This window comes from Gracilinanus agilis, chromosome 1, assembly GCF_016433145.1.
Source record: "Gracilinanus agilis isolate LMUSP501 chromosome 1, AgileGrace, whole genome shotgun sequence".
NCBI lineage: Eukaryota > Metazoa > Chordata > Mammalia > Didelphimorphia > Didelphidae > Gracilinanus > Gracilinanus agilis.
Genome location: NC_058130.1, coordinates 607,634,484 through 607,649,417, shown reverse-complemented (window position 1 = coordinate 607,649,417; position 14,934 = coordinate 607,634,484). Strand labels below are relative to the sequence as shown.

Here is a 14,934-nt window from a genome sequence, read left to right as displayed (position 1 = left end):
CAATGAACACCCTAAGAAAAAATCCTTATGGCCAGATAGATTCACAAGTGAATTCTATCAGACATTTGAAGAACAATTAATCCCAATACTACATAAACTATTTAGGAAAATAAGCAGAGAAGGAATCCTACCAAATTATTTTCATGAAACTAATATAGAGCTATTTCCTAAACCAGGGAGAACAAAAATAGAGAAAGAAAATTATAACCCAATTTCATTAATGAAAATAGAGGCAAAAATGTTAAATTAAGGTACTTTTAAGGAGACTATAGCAATATATCATAAGGATCATTGGCTATGATCATGTGGGATTTATACCAGAAATGCAGACTGGTTTAATATTAGGAAAACTAACAGCATAATTGACCATATCAATAACCAAAATAAGAGAAATCACATGGTTATCTCAATAAATGCAGAAAAGGCCTTCAACAAAAATACACCACCAGTTCCTATTTTTAAAAAAATAGAAGGCATAGGAATAAATGGGTCATCCCCTAAAATGATAAGTAGTATTTACCTAAAACCTTGAGTAAGCATTATCTGCAATGGGGATAAGTTAGAAATCTTTTCAAGAATATCAAGGGTGAAGCAAGAATACCCATTGTCAACTATTATTTAATATTGTATTAGAAATGCTAACTTTAGCAACAACAAAAGAAAAGTAAATTGAAGGAATTAAAGTAGGCAGTGAGGAAACAGTGTAAACTATCATTCTTTGCAAGTGATACGATATACTTAGAGAATCTCAGAATCAACTGAAAAACTAGTTGAAATAATAACTAGTAGTTGCAGGATACAAAATAAATCCACATAAATCCTCAATTTTTCCATATATTACCAACAAAGCTCAGCAGCAAGAGTTAGAAAGAGAAATTCCATTTAAAATCACTCTAAACAATATAAAATACCCGGTAATCTACTTCTAAGGCAAACACAGGAATTATATGAACACAATTACAAAACACTTTTCACACAAATTAGTCAGATCTAAGCAATTAGAAAGATATTAATTGCTCATGGGTAGGCTGAGCTAATATAATAAAAATGACAATTCTACATAAATTTATTCAGTGCCATACCAAACTACCAAATAATTATTTTATAGAACTGGGAAAAATATTAATAAAACTCATCCAGAAGAACAAAAGGTAAAAAATGTGAAGGAAGGAGAGTCCTCACAGTGCCAGATCTCAAACTATATTATAAAACAGCAATCATTAAGACAATCTGGTGTTGGCTAAGGAATAGAATGGTACATCATTGGAGTAGGTTAGATACATAATGTACAGGGTAAATGACCTTAGCAACCTAGTGTTTGATAAACCAAAGATCTTAACTTTTGGAATAAGAACTCACTGTTTAACAAAAGCTTCTGTGGAAATTAGAAACCAGTTTGGTAGAAGCTAGGTATAGACTAATATTTCACATGCTATACAAAAATGAGGTCAAAATGAATATATGATTTAGATCTCAAAAGTGATACCATAACTAAATTAGAGGAGCACAAAGTAATTTACCTGGCAGACCTTTGGAGAAGAGAAGAATTTATGACCAAACAAGAGATAAGAGTTATAAGATGTAAAAATGAATAATTGTATTCATATTAAATTAAAGAGCGTTTGTACAAACAAAAATTAAAGTAACCAAGATTAGAAGGGAAACAACAAACTGGGGAAAAATTTTTATAGTAAAGGTCTAATTTCTCAAGTTTATAGAGAACTGAAGTCAAATTTATAAGAATGCAACCCATTCCCCAATTGGCAAATGGTCAAAGGATAAAAACAAGTAATTTTCAGGTGAAGAAATCAAAGCCATCAATAATCATATGAAAAAATGTTCTAAATCACTCTTGATTAGAGAACTGCAAATTAAAACAATGCTGAGGTGTACCACCTCACAACCATCAGACTGACCAATATAGCAGTAAAGGAAAGTGGCAAATGTTGGAAGAGGACATGGCAAAATTGAAACACTAATTCCTTGTTGGTGGAGTTGTAAATTGATCCAACCATTCTGGAATTCAATTTAGAACTATGCCCAAAGAGCTTTGATCCTATACTAATACTACTGAATCTGTATCAATAAAATAAAAACAAAAACAAAAACAAAAGAAAAGAAAAATTTAAAAAGAAGAATGTTGATAACCTTAACAGAAATAATCTTGTGTCTCTTCTGGACCTCAGGATTCCATACTCTCAAATCCATACAAAGTCCAGGGGATGAATTTATAATTGATATGATTTTAAAACCTCTATCCTTTGTCTTTTGTTCAGTTGTGTCTGATGCTCTGTGACCCCATATGGGGTTTTCTTGGCAAAGTTACTGGAGTGTTTGTGCCATTTCCTTCTCCAGCTTATTTTACAGATGAGGAAACTGAAGAAGAGTTAAATGATTTGCCCAAGGTCACATAGCTAGAAAGTGTCTTGGGGTCAGATTTGAACTAGGGTCTTCCTGACTCTAGTCTCGGTGCTCTGTCCAGCACACGACCTAGCTGCCATTTCTAGTTTGTCTACTATTTCCATTAAACTATCCAAACCTTGTGGTATGCTCAGTGGTTCCTTCCTCCAAACTCTGAAAGAACCATGATACATCAAGTCTCTTTGTAGCTGACTTTCTAATCTCTACCTACAATCTTAGGCTTTCTGCTAAGCTTTAGACCTGGCCCTTCAGAAGCCTTTCAGAAGGAAAAAGGATAAAGGCAAAAGTAGGGGCATTTAATCCACATCTAAAAATGGTAAAATGAGTCGAGAGATTTGAGAACAAATGCTTAGAAAGAGTAATTGTTCAGTTGTTAGGCTGAGTGAGAGAGGCTGGATCCCTGTGTATCTATCACTACTGGAAAAAAAAAATGACTCAGTACAAATCCTACCCAGAGTATTTTAGGAATACTGGGGACTACACGTTACTATAAAATTTTCTTTATGATGATAATTTTCTGAGAGAACTGTCTTTAGTACGTATGGTTTTTTTCTTTGTACTGTTGTGAGGAAGATTAGATTAGTTATTGATTAAGAATTAAGGTGTATCTAGCAGGAAGGAGCTGGAGCTGGGAATTCCAAGATGAAATGAAGGAGCAGGAAGAAGTGACTTGTGCTCTGAGAGGGACTCCATTAGGGGTTAGCACACACTGTGGTTAGCCCTGGGAGACCTCAGAGTAAAGGACACCCCCTGCATCCAGATTTTCTTGGGATCCTGTGTGGCATCTAGCAAAGAGTCAAGATCTTCAGTGCTGTACCAAGGGAAGAGGAGAAGTTTGAGATCTGGTGGACAGTGTCTCGAGCACACCTTTTCAACTTGGTACCTGAGACCATCTTGGCTCTTGGCATCCAGAGATCATCGGTGGATTGCAGTAAGAACCCCAAAGCCACATCAGCCCTTAGCTGTGCTCAAGCCTGGCAGGTCCAGGTCTGAGACAGTCACTCAGAGACTCCATTACAGCTCCTCGGGCCTTGTCTGTTTAGGTCACTAAGTTAGTGTAGAAATAAGTCCTCCCCTTTCCCTGTGGGTTTTGTCATTAGGTTTTAAGGGTTTAGAGTAGACATCCCTATCCCACCTTTTAGTTGTTCAGAATTAAAACCAGTTATAACCTGTTACCTTGCCTGTTGGATTCAAAGTCTCTGGCCCAGGGTGATGGTTGATCAACTGTCCCTTTGTCAGTTAGGAGCAGCTTGGCTGTTCTGGTCTCCATGTCCAGGTATAGTCTCTCATAAACTCCAGTGTGTGTACCCACAAATCACTTAGTTTTATCATAATATCCCTGGTATCTCCATTACCTTTACTTATCATTTTCTACAGTACCCAATACCATAATTTGTTATCTTAGTACCAACCTCACTTAATAATGGTCCAGAAATCAAATCAGTAAAGAATCTAGACATAATATATTTTAATAAGTTTTTATTGATGTCTTTTTTTGAGGGTGGGTGGGAGATATGACTGTATTATTTCCCAGTATGCTTCCTCTACTCTTCTCAGAGAACCATTCTCTATAGCATAGTATGTTTTTAAAGGCAAAAAAGGTTTAGGAAAAAGTCACAATCAGTTGATTAGTACATTGAAAAAGTCTGAAAACTTGTACAATGTGCCATATTTGTGCATCTTCCACCTCCCTCTTTTGCAAAAGGGTGGGTTGGGAGTATTTTCTCATAACTCTTGAATAATGCTTGTTCTTTATAATTTTATAACATTCAGTTTTGATTTGTGTTTATGTGTATGCATGTATTTACATTGTTGTCACTGTGTATATCATTGGCTTTGCTTACTTCTGTTTCTCTATATTTATCAACTATGTAATTTCTTAAAGTACAGTGATGTTCCATTTCATTCATGTACTAAAGTTTATTCAGCTATTCCTTAATCAATGAGTACCTACTTTTGTTTTCCATTCTTTGCTAACACAAGTGCTATCTTCTAATTAATATTAATATTTTGGAGATATATGTAGACTTTCTTCTTATCAATGGCTTCCTTGGGGTGTTAGTGTAGTAACTGAATATCTGGGTCAGAGTGTGGCCATTTTAATTCTTAATTCGCATTACTTCAAATTGGCCTCCAAAGTAGTTTTACTTGTTTATGGCTCTACCAATATTGCAGTGGCATGTCTATCTTCCTTCCCACAACTCCTTCATCATTGACTATTCCAATCTTTTGTCATCTTTGCCAATTTGCAGGGGGTGAAGTAAAACTTCAAGATTGTTGGATTTTTTTGACCCTTAGCTTCTATCTTAGAATTGATACTAAGTTTCAGTTCCAATGCAGAAGAGTAGTAAGGGCTAGGCATTTGAGGTTAAGTGACTTACCCAGGGTCACAGCTAGGAAATATCTGAGCCCAAATTTGAACCCAGGACCTCCTGTTTCCAGGCCTGGCCCTCTATCCATTGAGCCACCAAGCTACCCCTGTAGGATGTTCTGATGTGCACTTCCATTATTATTAGTGATTTGGAGCATTCTTTCATTAATGACCCTTATCCCCTGCCTGCTGTTGGGCAGGTCAACCGAGGGCTTTTCTAACTCTAGTACTAAGATCCTATAACCTATTTGTTACCTCATCAAGCACTGAAATATTTATAATAGGACAGGGAGTAGCTATTAGAAAAACCAGTCAAAGGCTTGGCATTGTTTGTAGTAAGGTTTTAGACCATGGAATTTCAAAACATAGTTATCTCAAGGCATTTATTTTTATTTTTCTTTCTCAGTTCTTTGCAAGCAGAGCTCATAAGGTAAGATTTTTAAACTGTAAAAATAAGTCAGTCAATACACTGTAAGAATTTGTCATATACTTATGAAATCATAGGTCCAGTCAAATTCTTCTTCCTTCCTCCCGCCTTTATCTTCCCAAAGAAAAACAATTCAGGAGTATAAAAGAAAGAATAGAACCATAACACATTAGTCTATTCATTTCATAAATTTTATTTTGTACATCACTGAAACATTAACGTTCTGGTTGTTGAGCAGTGTAAAAAACAGATTCCATTTTTCTATAGCTAGATGCTAGTCTTCAACCATCATTTTTTTATGGCTCTTACTTCTTTTTCTCCTTTCTCCACATTACAGATGTCCCTGGATCAATGCCAAATGCATCTTGGGAAGGAAATCTCAGAGCTGTAAAATGGTTTGACATGGAAAAAGAACACGGAGGCTGTCATGGTAATGTCCTTTTTTTGTTTCATCTTTATTGCATTTTCTCATAAGATATCTCAAACTTAAGACATCCAAAATAGAAATCATTGATCATTCACTATGAATGGGTGAGATTTATACCAGGAGTGCAAGGCTAGTTTAATATTAGGAAAACTATCAGCGTAATTAACCACATCAATAACTAAACAGAAATCACATGATTATCTCAATAGATAGAAAATTCCTATTTTTAAAAAAACCACAAGAAAGCATAAGAATAAAAGGGCCTTTCCTTAAAATAATAAGTAGTATCTATCTTAAATTCAGCAGCAATATCATGTGTAATGGAGATAAACTAGAATCCTTCCCAATAAGATCAGGAGTGAAACAAGGATACCCATTATCACCACTGTTATTTAATATTATACTTCAAATGCTAGCTTTAGCAATAAGAGAAGAAAAAGAAATTGAAGTCGTTAAAATAGGCAAAGAGGAAACTAATCTATCACCTTTTGCAGATGTTATGGTAAACTTAGAGAATCCTAGAGAATCAACTAAAAACTGGTTGAAATAATTAATAACTTTAGTAAAGTTGCAGGATACAAAATAAATCCACATAAATCATTAGCATTTTTGTATGTTTCCAACAAAATAGAACTGATTATTTTCATCCTCAGACCCACTCTCTCCTAAACTTTTTATTTCTCTTCAAAACTCCTTCTTCTCCACCATCCTGCCAGTGCTCTCTGTCTCAGTCATCCTCACCCTTCCTCATTCTCACCCTGAATGTACATTTAATTCAGAACTTTTGATTTCTACCTTCTCAACATCTCTCCCATCCAAAAGGTACCATGTTAATTGAGGTCCTTATCACCTTTCATCTAGATTATTGCAAGAGTATCCTTATTGGTTTTCTGGTCTCAAATCTCTTCCATCCTCCACATAGCTCACTGCTAACGTGTTTTTCATATGGTACAGGACTGATTCTCCTACTCATTAAACTATATTAGTTATCTATTACTTCAGAAATTCAAATATAAACTTGTCTTAATGCCAAATAGACAAGTTTGTATTTATTTGAATTTCTTATATAATACTGATGTTTGTTTGCCTCAGTTTTCCTATTCTGTAAAATAAGCTGGAAAAGGAAATGGCAAACCACTCCAGTATCTGTGCTATGAAAATCCCAAATGGGGTCATGAAGAGTTGGACACAACTGAAATGATCAAATAACATTTGGCCTTTACAACTTGGCCCCTTCCCTACTTTTTCCAGGCTTACCTACACCTTCCTACCCTTCACAAACCCTATAGTCCAGGCAAATTGGTCTTCTTGCTATTCCTCATCTATAACATTACAACTTCTGTTTCTATCCCTCTGCAAAAGCCATTCCCCATGCAGAAACCTCAGGCTCTCCTCACCTCTGCCTCTTTGATTCCTCCATTTGCTAGAAGATTCATCTCAAATACCACCTTCTGTAGAAATCTTCTCTGATTCCCCCCATCACCAGAGTCTCATCCGCAGAATTACTTTGTAGCTATTCCATATATGTATCTATGTGCGTCTTATCTACAAAACTCCTTAAGGGCAGATACTTTGACTTTTGTCTTTGTAACCCCCAAATTTAGCACATTGCCTAAAATAGTTCACACTTAATAATACTATTAGTACAGATAATATGAAATATAATATTAATATAACTTAACAAGGGCATGTTGGGTTGTTGTTGGGGTTTTTTTCTTGATTGATTATAATAGAGACATTTTGTATATGAACAAAGTTCGGACTAAAGGATATCTTTTGGTATATTTGCACAGATGGGATTTGTAGCATAAAGTAAAGTACACGTTAGAAGAGCTGAGTTGCCAGTCAGTGCCTTTGGACCAATCCATCCATCACTTAATCATTAATTACATTATTACATACATTATATTACATTGATCAAATCATCAGTTCATAGTTTGAAAAGACAGTCTCTAAAGTCCTTGAAGTAACTAGGGAGCTACCAAGAAAACACTACATTAGGTCATTCTTCTCTGTGGATGTGTATACCTGCAGATGACTGCAAGTAATTTATCTCTTGCATCATTAGAAAAATCATTTATTTGCTATTTTTTCCCCTTTCCTTCTTGTTCTGTAGGTTGTAGGTAGTGGTTAAGGTTGGGCATGGGGGGGGGTGGGGAAGGGCAGAACAAGAAATTCAGTTCCTTTCTTTTCCACCACATTCCCAGATCCAACTGATTAAGTAAAGAAGCTCTTCCCCATTTTTATTAACCACTTTTGTTTTGTTTTGTTTTGTTTTGTTTTGTTTTCAGTGACGGGAACTCCCCTCCCTTTCAGTCATTTCCTTTGTGGACCTTTAGATTATTATATGTGCTTTGAAAGATGTCTTTGTGATCCTGTTGGCACAGGATGATATAAAAATAAAGCCTGTGGCACAGAGGGCTCCTTGGAACTGGCTTTGTATATGGCATTGGGAGAGGGGAAGGTTGGGAATTAGAAGTAATGAAGGACCATTACTTAACCAGCTAAAAAGAGAGGGAGCATCTTTGCTCTTCTGTTCAGAATGGATTTCATCTGGGGGAGAGGGAGGGGTGCGTGTCTGTGTGTCTGCGTATGTGTTTCTTTCTCCCTAATACCTTCTATATTTTCAATATTTACTCTTTAATTTCTATAAGTAAAAAAAAAAGATCTCTATTTTGCCTTCCAATTTCATTTCCGTATTCCTGTCATTCACATTTGTTGGTACCCATTCCATCCCGCATACTTCCTTTTTTCTTCTCTCCTCTCTCCCCTTCACCACACTCTTATTCCAGTCCAGCCTGTCTCTACCCAGCCTTGTCCACTAGGCAGTACCCTACTCGCCACTTCCGTTGAACCCTGAGAAATTCTTCTTGATTGTGGGAAAAACTACATCTTGACCCATAACCTTTTTTTCTAATATCATAAGAACTGGCTGTCCACAACAGACACAGAGTAACCCTCTGCTCTCTGCCTTAGAAGTCTCTTCTATTCCCTCAACCTGAAGCTCAGAGAGATAACAGAAAACACTGGACTGCTGTTTCCTTTCTAGCACTCTACTAGTCCATTAAAATACCAAAAGACCACTTCTCTTCACTTAAAAAAAAATGTGCTCTTAGGTAATAACACTCCCACCAGGTCTTTGCTGTCACTACCTTCCACTTCTTTTCTGTGGCATCTTTTTAAGGCCTTCATCTTCTACACCAGGGGTCGACAACGTATGGCTCTCGAGCCATATCTGGCTCTTTTGAGGGCCGGATATGGCTCTTTCTGCAGGAGCCATAAAGTCAAATTTTTTTCAGGCGCTGCTACAGGAGCACGAACTGTTACAGGAGCGCGCACTGTGAGCACTGTAGGGCTCTCACGAAATTACATTTTAAAAAATGTGGCGTTTATGGCTCTCATGGCCAAAAAGATTGCCGACCCCTAATCTACACTGATGACTCAGTTCACAACATGCCCTCACCTTCTTCTATTCTATGTACTACCACAGCCAATCAGGACTACCTTCTAAAATCTCAAACTCTCTTGTCACAAACTTAAAATTTCCTCACTTTTCCTATTCTGCCACATACCCAGAGCATATTCTATGCCATGATCCAGCTCTATGATTCAGTTTTTCCATATTCATGAAATCTATTAAATTCACTTTTGAATATATTTGACTCCCTACTTATTTGTATTACTATAGTCAACCTCTTCATTATAGCTCTTATCAACCTCTTGGTATATCCTGCCTCAACTTTTAGTTAAGCCAGCTCCCTGATCACATTGTTTCTGGATCAGACCTACAAACCATTTGGAGCTAAGAGAAGGAAATAGCAAACCAATCTAGTATCTTTTCTAGGAAAACCCTAAAAGAGATCATGAAGAATTAGACACAATTGAAAAATGAAAATAAGCTGAGTACTCCGCTAAGGAGTAGGTATACAAATACAATGAATAATAAGTGTAATCATAGTTGTCATTTATATAGCACTTGCTATGTGCCTGGCACTGTGCTAAGCCCCTTACAAATATGCTCCTTACAACAAACCTGGGAGGTAGCTGCTATTATTATTTCCTTTTTGCAGTTGAGAAACTGAAGCAAATAGAGGTTAAGGACCTGCCCAGCCACACCACACAGCTAATAAGTGTCTGAGACTGGATTTGAACATAGGTCTGTCCTGACTCTAGGTCTAACACTGTATCCCTGATGCCCAGCTGCCTCAATGAATGAAACAGCTTTGCTTGAAAGGAGCATACATTCTAATGGACAATGCAACCAGCAAATATATGTAAATGTATACAGAATAAATAGGAAGAGAACAAATAGCAAAAAAAAAGTAGTTAAGTACAGGAGAGTTTGAAGAGAGGGCACTCTAGCAGTTAGGATACCAGGAAAGACTTAGGTAATAGAGATATGCTTCAGCTGGGTCTTGAAGGAAGAAAACGGGATTCAAGAGGCTTGAGAAGTTATTGCCTTCATGGCCCTGGAGATGACCAGTGCAAAGACACAAGGCAGGAGACAGATCATCTTGCATGTGAAACAGAGATATGGTCAGTTTGCTTCAATTGCAGGAGAGCATGTAATGACCAGGGAGGGCAGAGAGGCAGGTTGGGGCAAGGTTTTGATAGGCTTTAAAAGAAAAACAGGAGAATTTATAGTTGGTCTTGTAAGCATATGGAGTTACTGAGTAGTAGGAAAGTGACATGGCAGCAATGGGTTTAAAATAAATCCCTTGGGCAAGGGTGGAACATGCTCTGATGTAGGAAGAGCTTCACCTGCCTGCGTTTACAGATGATATACCCTTTTTCCTTCCTAAAGCTCCTGAGTATCTATTGTGCCAATCAGTCTCCTTCAGCCAGTTCAGAATCTTCTCTGTGTAGGCTCTAGTTTCTCCCCAATGAAGACTTCCTTCAAATATACTCAGGTGGCCTTGTCTTTAGCTCCTCTAAAAAAACCTAATCATTTACTGCTTCCCAAGTTGCTATCTTATTTTTTTCCCTCCCATTTGCCATCATATTCTTATTGCTTCTTTTTTTTCACAACCAATTCATCTCTCTCAAATTTACCTTCATTTTTTCCACTGCTTTCCTAAAACCACATTCCCATCTATTTCTCAATTGCCAAATGCCCTTTTCTCAGCAGTCATGGAGACTTTGGCAGCCCTGACCACCACCTCATTGATATTCTCTTCTCTTTTGATTCCCTAATGTTCACCTGATCTTTTGCTAACCTCTCTAGCAATGCTTCCTCTGTCCCTTTTGCTAGTTTCTGATTCTCCTTCCTAATTGTGAGGGCTTAACCTTTGGGCTCTGTTCTTTTCTGTTTATATACATTGCCCTTTGGAGAATTTACATCTCTGACTATGCCTTTAGTGTGTACGACTCTCAAGTCTATGTGTCCTGTCCCAATTTCTCGTCAGAACTTTGCCTTATTCGACAATTCTATTTATATATAACTGTGTTACCTCAAACTTAAAAGTCTAAAATTATCTTTCTTTTTTGTATTCTTTTATTTTTTAGTACCTTCTGTCTTGGTATCAATTCTAAGATAGAAGAGTGGCAAGGGCTAAGCAATGGGCATTAACTGACTTGATCAGAGTCACACAGGTAGGAAGTGTCTAAGGGCCGTATTTGAACCCAGATCTACCCAACTCCAGGCCTAGTGTTCTATCCACTGAACCAACCCTAAGCCTTGATTATTATAGTAGAATTCTCATTCTCTCCCAGCTACCCAACTCTGACAAAGTCATCTTCTACTCTTTCACCAATCATTCTCTTGCTCAAAAAACCTTCAATGGCTCTCTAGTATCTACAGAATAAAATCAAAGTTCCTTACTCTGGCATTTAAGGCCATTTACAATCTAGGTTCAGCTTGCCTCTTTCCATCTACTATCTTACACAACTATGATACTCAGGAAATTCTGAACTAGTTGGGTAAGTTGGATAACCTTGAATAAGTCATTCTGAGCTTGAATTTTTTTTATCTGCAAATTAAAACATTAGATCAAATGATCTATGCGAACAACAGTAACTGACATTTATACAACATATTAAATTATATGTTAAGTCCTATTGTACCTTTTTGCCCTAAAATTATGTTCATTATTCCATATGGCTTTTGGGTATGGCATTCCCCAATGCCCTTGTCATGTAGCCAGATATTACCTATCCTTTAAGAAGATAATTTCCTTCACTAAATTCTTTAAAGAACCCTTACCCTCTTTCTTAGTATCGAGGCTTAAGTTTCAGTTTCAAGGCTGAAGAGCAATGAGGGCTAGATAATTGGAGTTAAGTGATTTGTCCAGGGTCACACAACTAGGAAGTGTCTGAGGTCAGATATGAACTGAGGACTTCTCATCTCCAGGTCTGGCTCTCTATCCATTGAGCCACATGGCGCTACCCCCACCTTCATTAAATTTTGCTGGACACTTTAGCCTAATGTGACTTCTAACTTCTCTCTGCACTCCTAATGGGCACCACTCAAAAGCCATTAAATGTATATACTGCCTTAGTTTGTTGCATTATATTATTTAATTTTTCATGAACTTCATAACTTCGTAGATTGTAAACTCTCAATGAACATGGACCTTGTCTTATTTCTTTTGAATTGCATTATTCTATAAACAATGCTAGATATAAAGTGGGCAATGAGGAAAAAATATGCTTCTGAAGACTAAAAGCATATCCTTGGGACAGCTAGGTGGCTCAATGGATAGCATGCCTGGCCTCGAGTCAGGAGGACACAGATTCAAATATGGCCTGACACGTCCTAGCTGTGTGACCCTGGGCAAGTCATTTAACCCCAACTACCTAGTCCTTATTGGCTCTTCTGCCTTGGAACAGATACTTAGTACTATTCCTAAGACATGGGGGTAAGGGCAAATTTGGGATAAAATTTCTTTTAAAAAGCAGCATGCACTCTATCTCTTGAAAATAAATGTTTGGTTTTATTAACTGCTTCTTCTCCATTTATAGGTCACTACATTCGTGACATTTGCATCTTTGGAAACGGTGACTTAAAGTGGTTATATGATTCCCCAAATATGTTTGCAAACAAGTTTGAGCTTAAAACATATCCACTAACTTTAGAATGCCTGGAACTGAAGCTTCGGGAGAGAACCCTAAACCAAAGTGAAATTCCAATAAGATCGAGTTGGTATCTTTGATCCTCTGCAACTGGATTCAGGGGAGTCAAGACGGTAATAAAAGCTTAATGACTTCAAGTTTGGAAAGGAAGCTTTTTGTTCCTTAAAGATTTGGTCTTTCACAACAAAGTCACAGTTTTCAAGGACTGGTTATGATGAAAACGGAACATTTTGGCCACACGAGAGAAAATGTTGGCCAAAGCAGTAGCTGGTTTTCAAGCAATGAGCATGGGCTGGATAGGTACTTGGACACCTGTGACTATTTCATTCTAAAAATAATAATTGGACCATGATTTTATGTAAGACCCTTGTTATAGCTGCATATCAGATGTCCGAAGCATGCTGAAATAGAAAGAAAAAGGCCTAATGCTCTTGTTTCTATGTCTGTGACAAAGCAAAACAAGTTCACCCCAAGAAGGAATTATTTCTGGTTTATAACAGTGCCACAGTGAGATCTCTAAATAGCGTGTTCTTCCTAGCACATATATGCTTAGCAATAACTAGATAGCTGAGTCTCTTTTCTCCTGTTAGAATTAAGACCACACATTGGTTCTTTTAGTACTAGTGGTTTTGATTTTCTGTTATTTAAAAATTATGTATTTCATAATGTTTGCAGCAAATCATAGAGCAAGGCTTGAAACACTGAATGATGTCGGCTTCACTGAAAAAAAGGTCTGTGAAATTGTGCTTTCTCTATTGCTAATTCTAGGCTTTTCTGTATCCTTGGCTCTCTTCTGTATTTACCGATGGAGCAAGGAGTTGAGATGCCAGTCTGGGAATTTGCTGGAGAACAGCTGTGAAATGAAGAAAATTTCAACTTTACTGAAGCATAGATTTCTATTCTCTGTGTGTATGGAGAAGACAATGCACTTTTATATGTGTGGGGGATTTGAAGAGGAGTAAATTCCTAAGTGCTGCTTGAACTTTCTGTGGCATCAAAGCTAATCACTACACCATTCTGTGATTCTTTCTATGCCTTCTTAATAACAGCATCCTGGAAAGTAGATTGTATTCTGTCTAGCAGAGCTTTCCCTTGAGCCAGTATAAAATAGTTTTGTCAGGTGGTATCAGCTATAGGACTATAAAATCATAGATTTTGTTTCCATCCTCTTTTTTTAACCTTTCATGTAATAAAGCAAAATAAGCAATTCTGAGCATTCATTCACAGGAAGAAGATTCTCAGACCCTGAAAACTGAGGCAGTTACCTCAGCACTAGGAATCATAGAGGTTCTATTGTTGTTCGTTCTTCAGCAATGACTTGACTTGCGCATGAGTTCGATTTAGATGAGGCAGAGTTGCACAAAGATGGTAGCCTCACTCTCTTTCCAGAGTTATCAAAGCCCAGTGGCAAGACAAAAATCACGACAGCTGGTGATGGCCCAGGATGCAGCAGACAACCTTGGTTTCTTTGAAGTCTGACCAAGCTCTAAGTGCTCCACAGCACCTGCTTTAGTCACCATTGTGGCCATTAGGATAAATTATTCTCATCCATCCATTCTGCTGGGGGAAATCTTCACAGCCTTGGGGTAGACATCTCCTGAAGTCACTGAGGATTTGAGACCTGTCAGTTACCCTCAACCTATTTTCGTCTGTTTGCTGAGGTGGTTTTATCAGGATGTGGCCACTGCACATGCTACGGCTTCTTGGAGCCACAGGTGAGAGCTGGGTGGCATATGGACACCAAAAGTGGCTCAAGAGCTCTGAAAAGAACTCAACAAGTCCTCACACCAGAGATGCCAGCCCTCCCTGCACACTCCTGTAGAGGTTCTACAGAATTGCAGTGTTTAAGTGTATCCTCACCTGAATTTTCCAGATTTGTTGTCAGACCATGGCAGCATCAGGTTAGAAACCTGGAATTGAAGGGAGTACTTAAGGAAAACAATATTACAGGTTCTTGGGTATGGTTTCTCCTATTAAAACATTCCATTCATTTCTTGAGCTGGAACCTACTCAGAAGGCAAATAGAAGCCATCATTCTTGGTTTATTCGAGGAGTCAACCACTTTGTATTCTGCTGTATCATCTTAGTCCATTTTACTGTGAACAGAATGTGTTCCCACTATGACAAAAGCTACCTTTCTCTGTAATATTTGATCGAAGTCTGTGTTGATATCCCATCAATCCTTTAGATGCCTACATTTTTTTTCATGACTAAAAT

At 37.5% G+C, this 14,934-nt stretch overlaps 1 protein-coding gene across 1 annotated transcript in view; it reads left to right on the top strand.

The window, feature by feature from the left end:
- The window catches only part of LOC123231849 (N-acetyllactosaminide beta-1,6-N-acetylglucosaminyl-transferase-like), a 52,991-nt gene extending 40,194 nt beyond the window's left edge, over positions 1-12,797 (top strand). The window contains exons 2-3 of the mRNA XM_044658155.1: positions 5,557-5,649; positions 12,607-12,797. Coding sequence (XP_044514090.1) covers positions 5,557-5,649; positions 12,607-12,797 — 284 coding nt within the window. The remainder of the gene's footprint in view (positions 1-5,556; positions 5,650-12,606) is intronic.
- Positions 12,798-14,934: the final 2,137 nt, after the last annotated feature.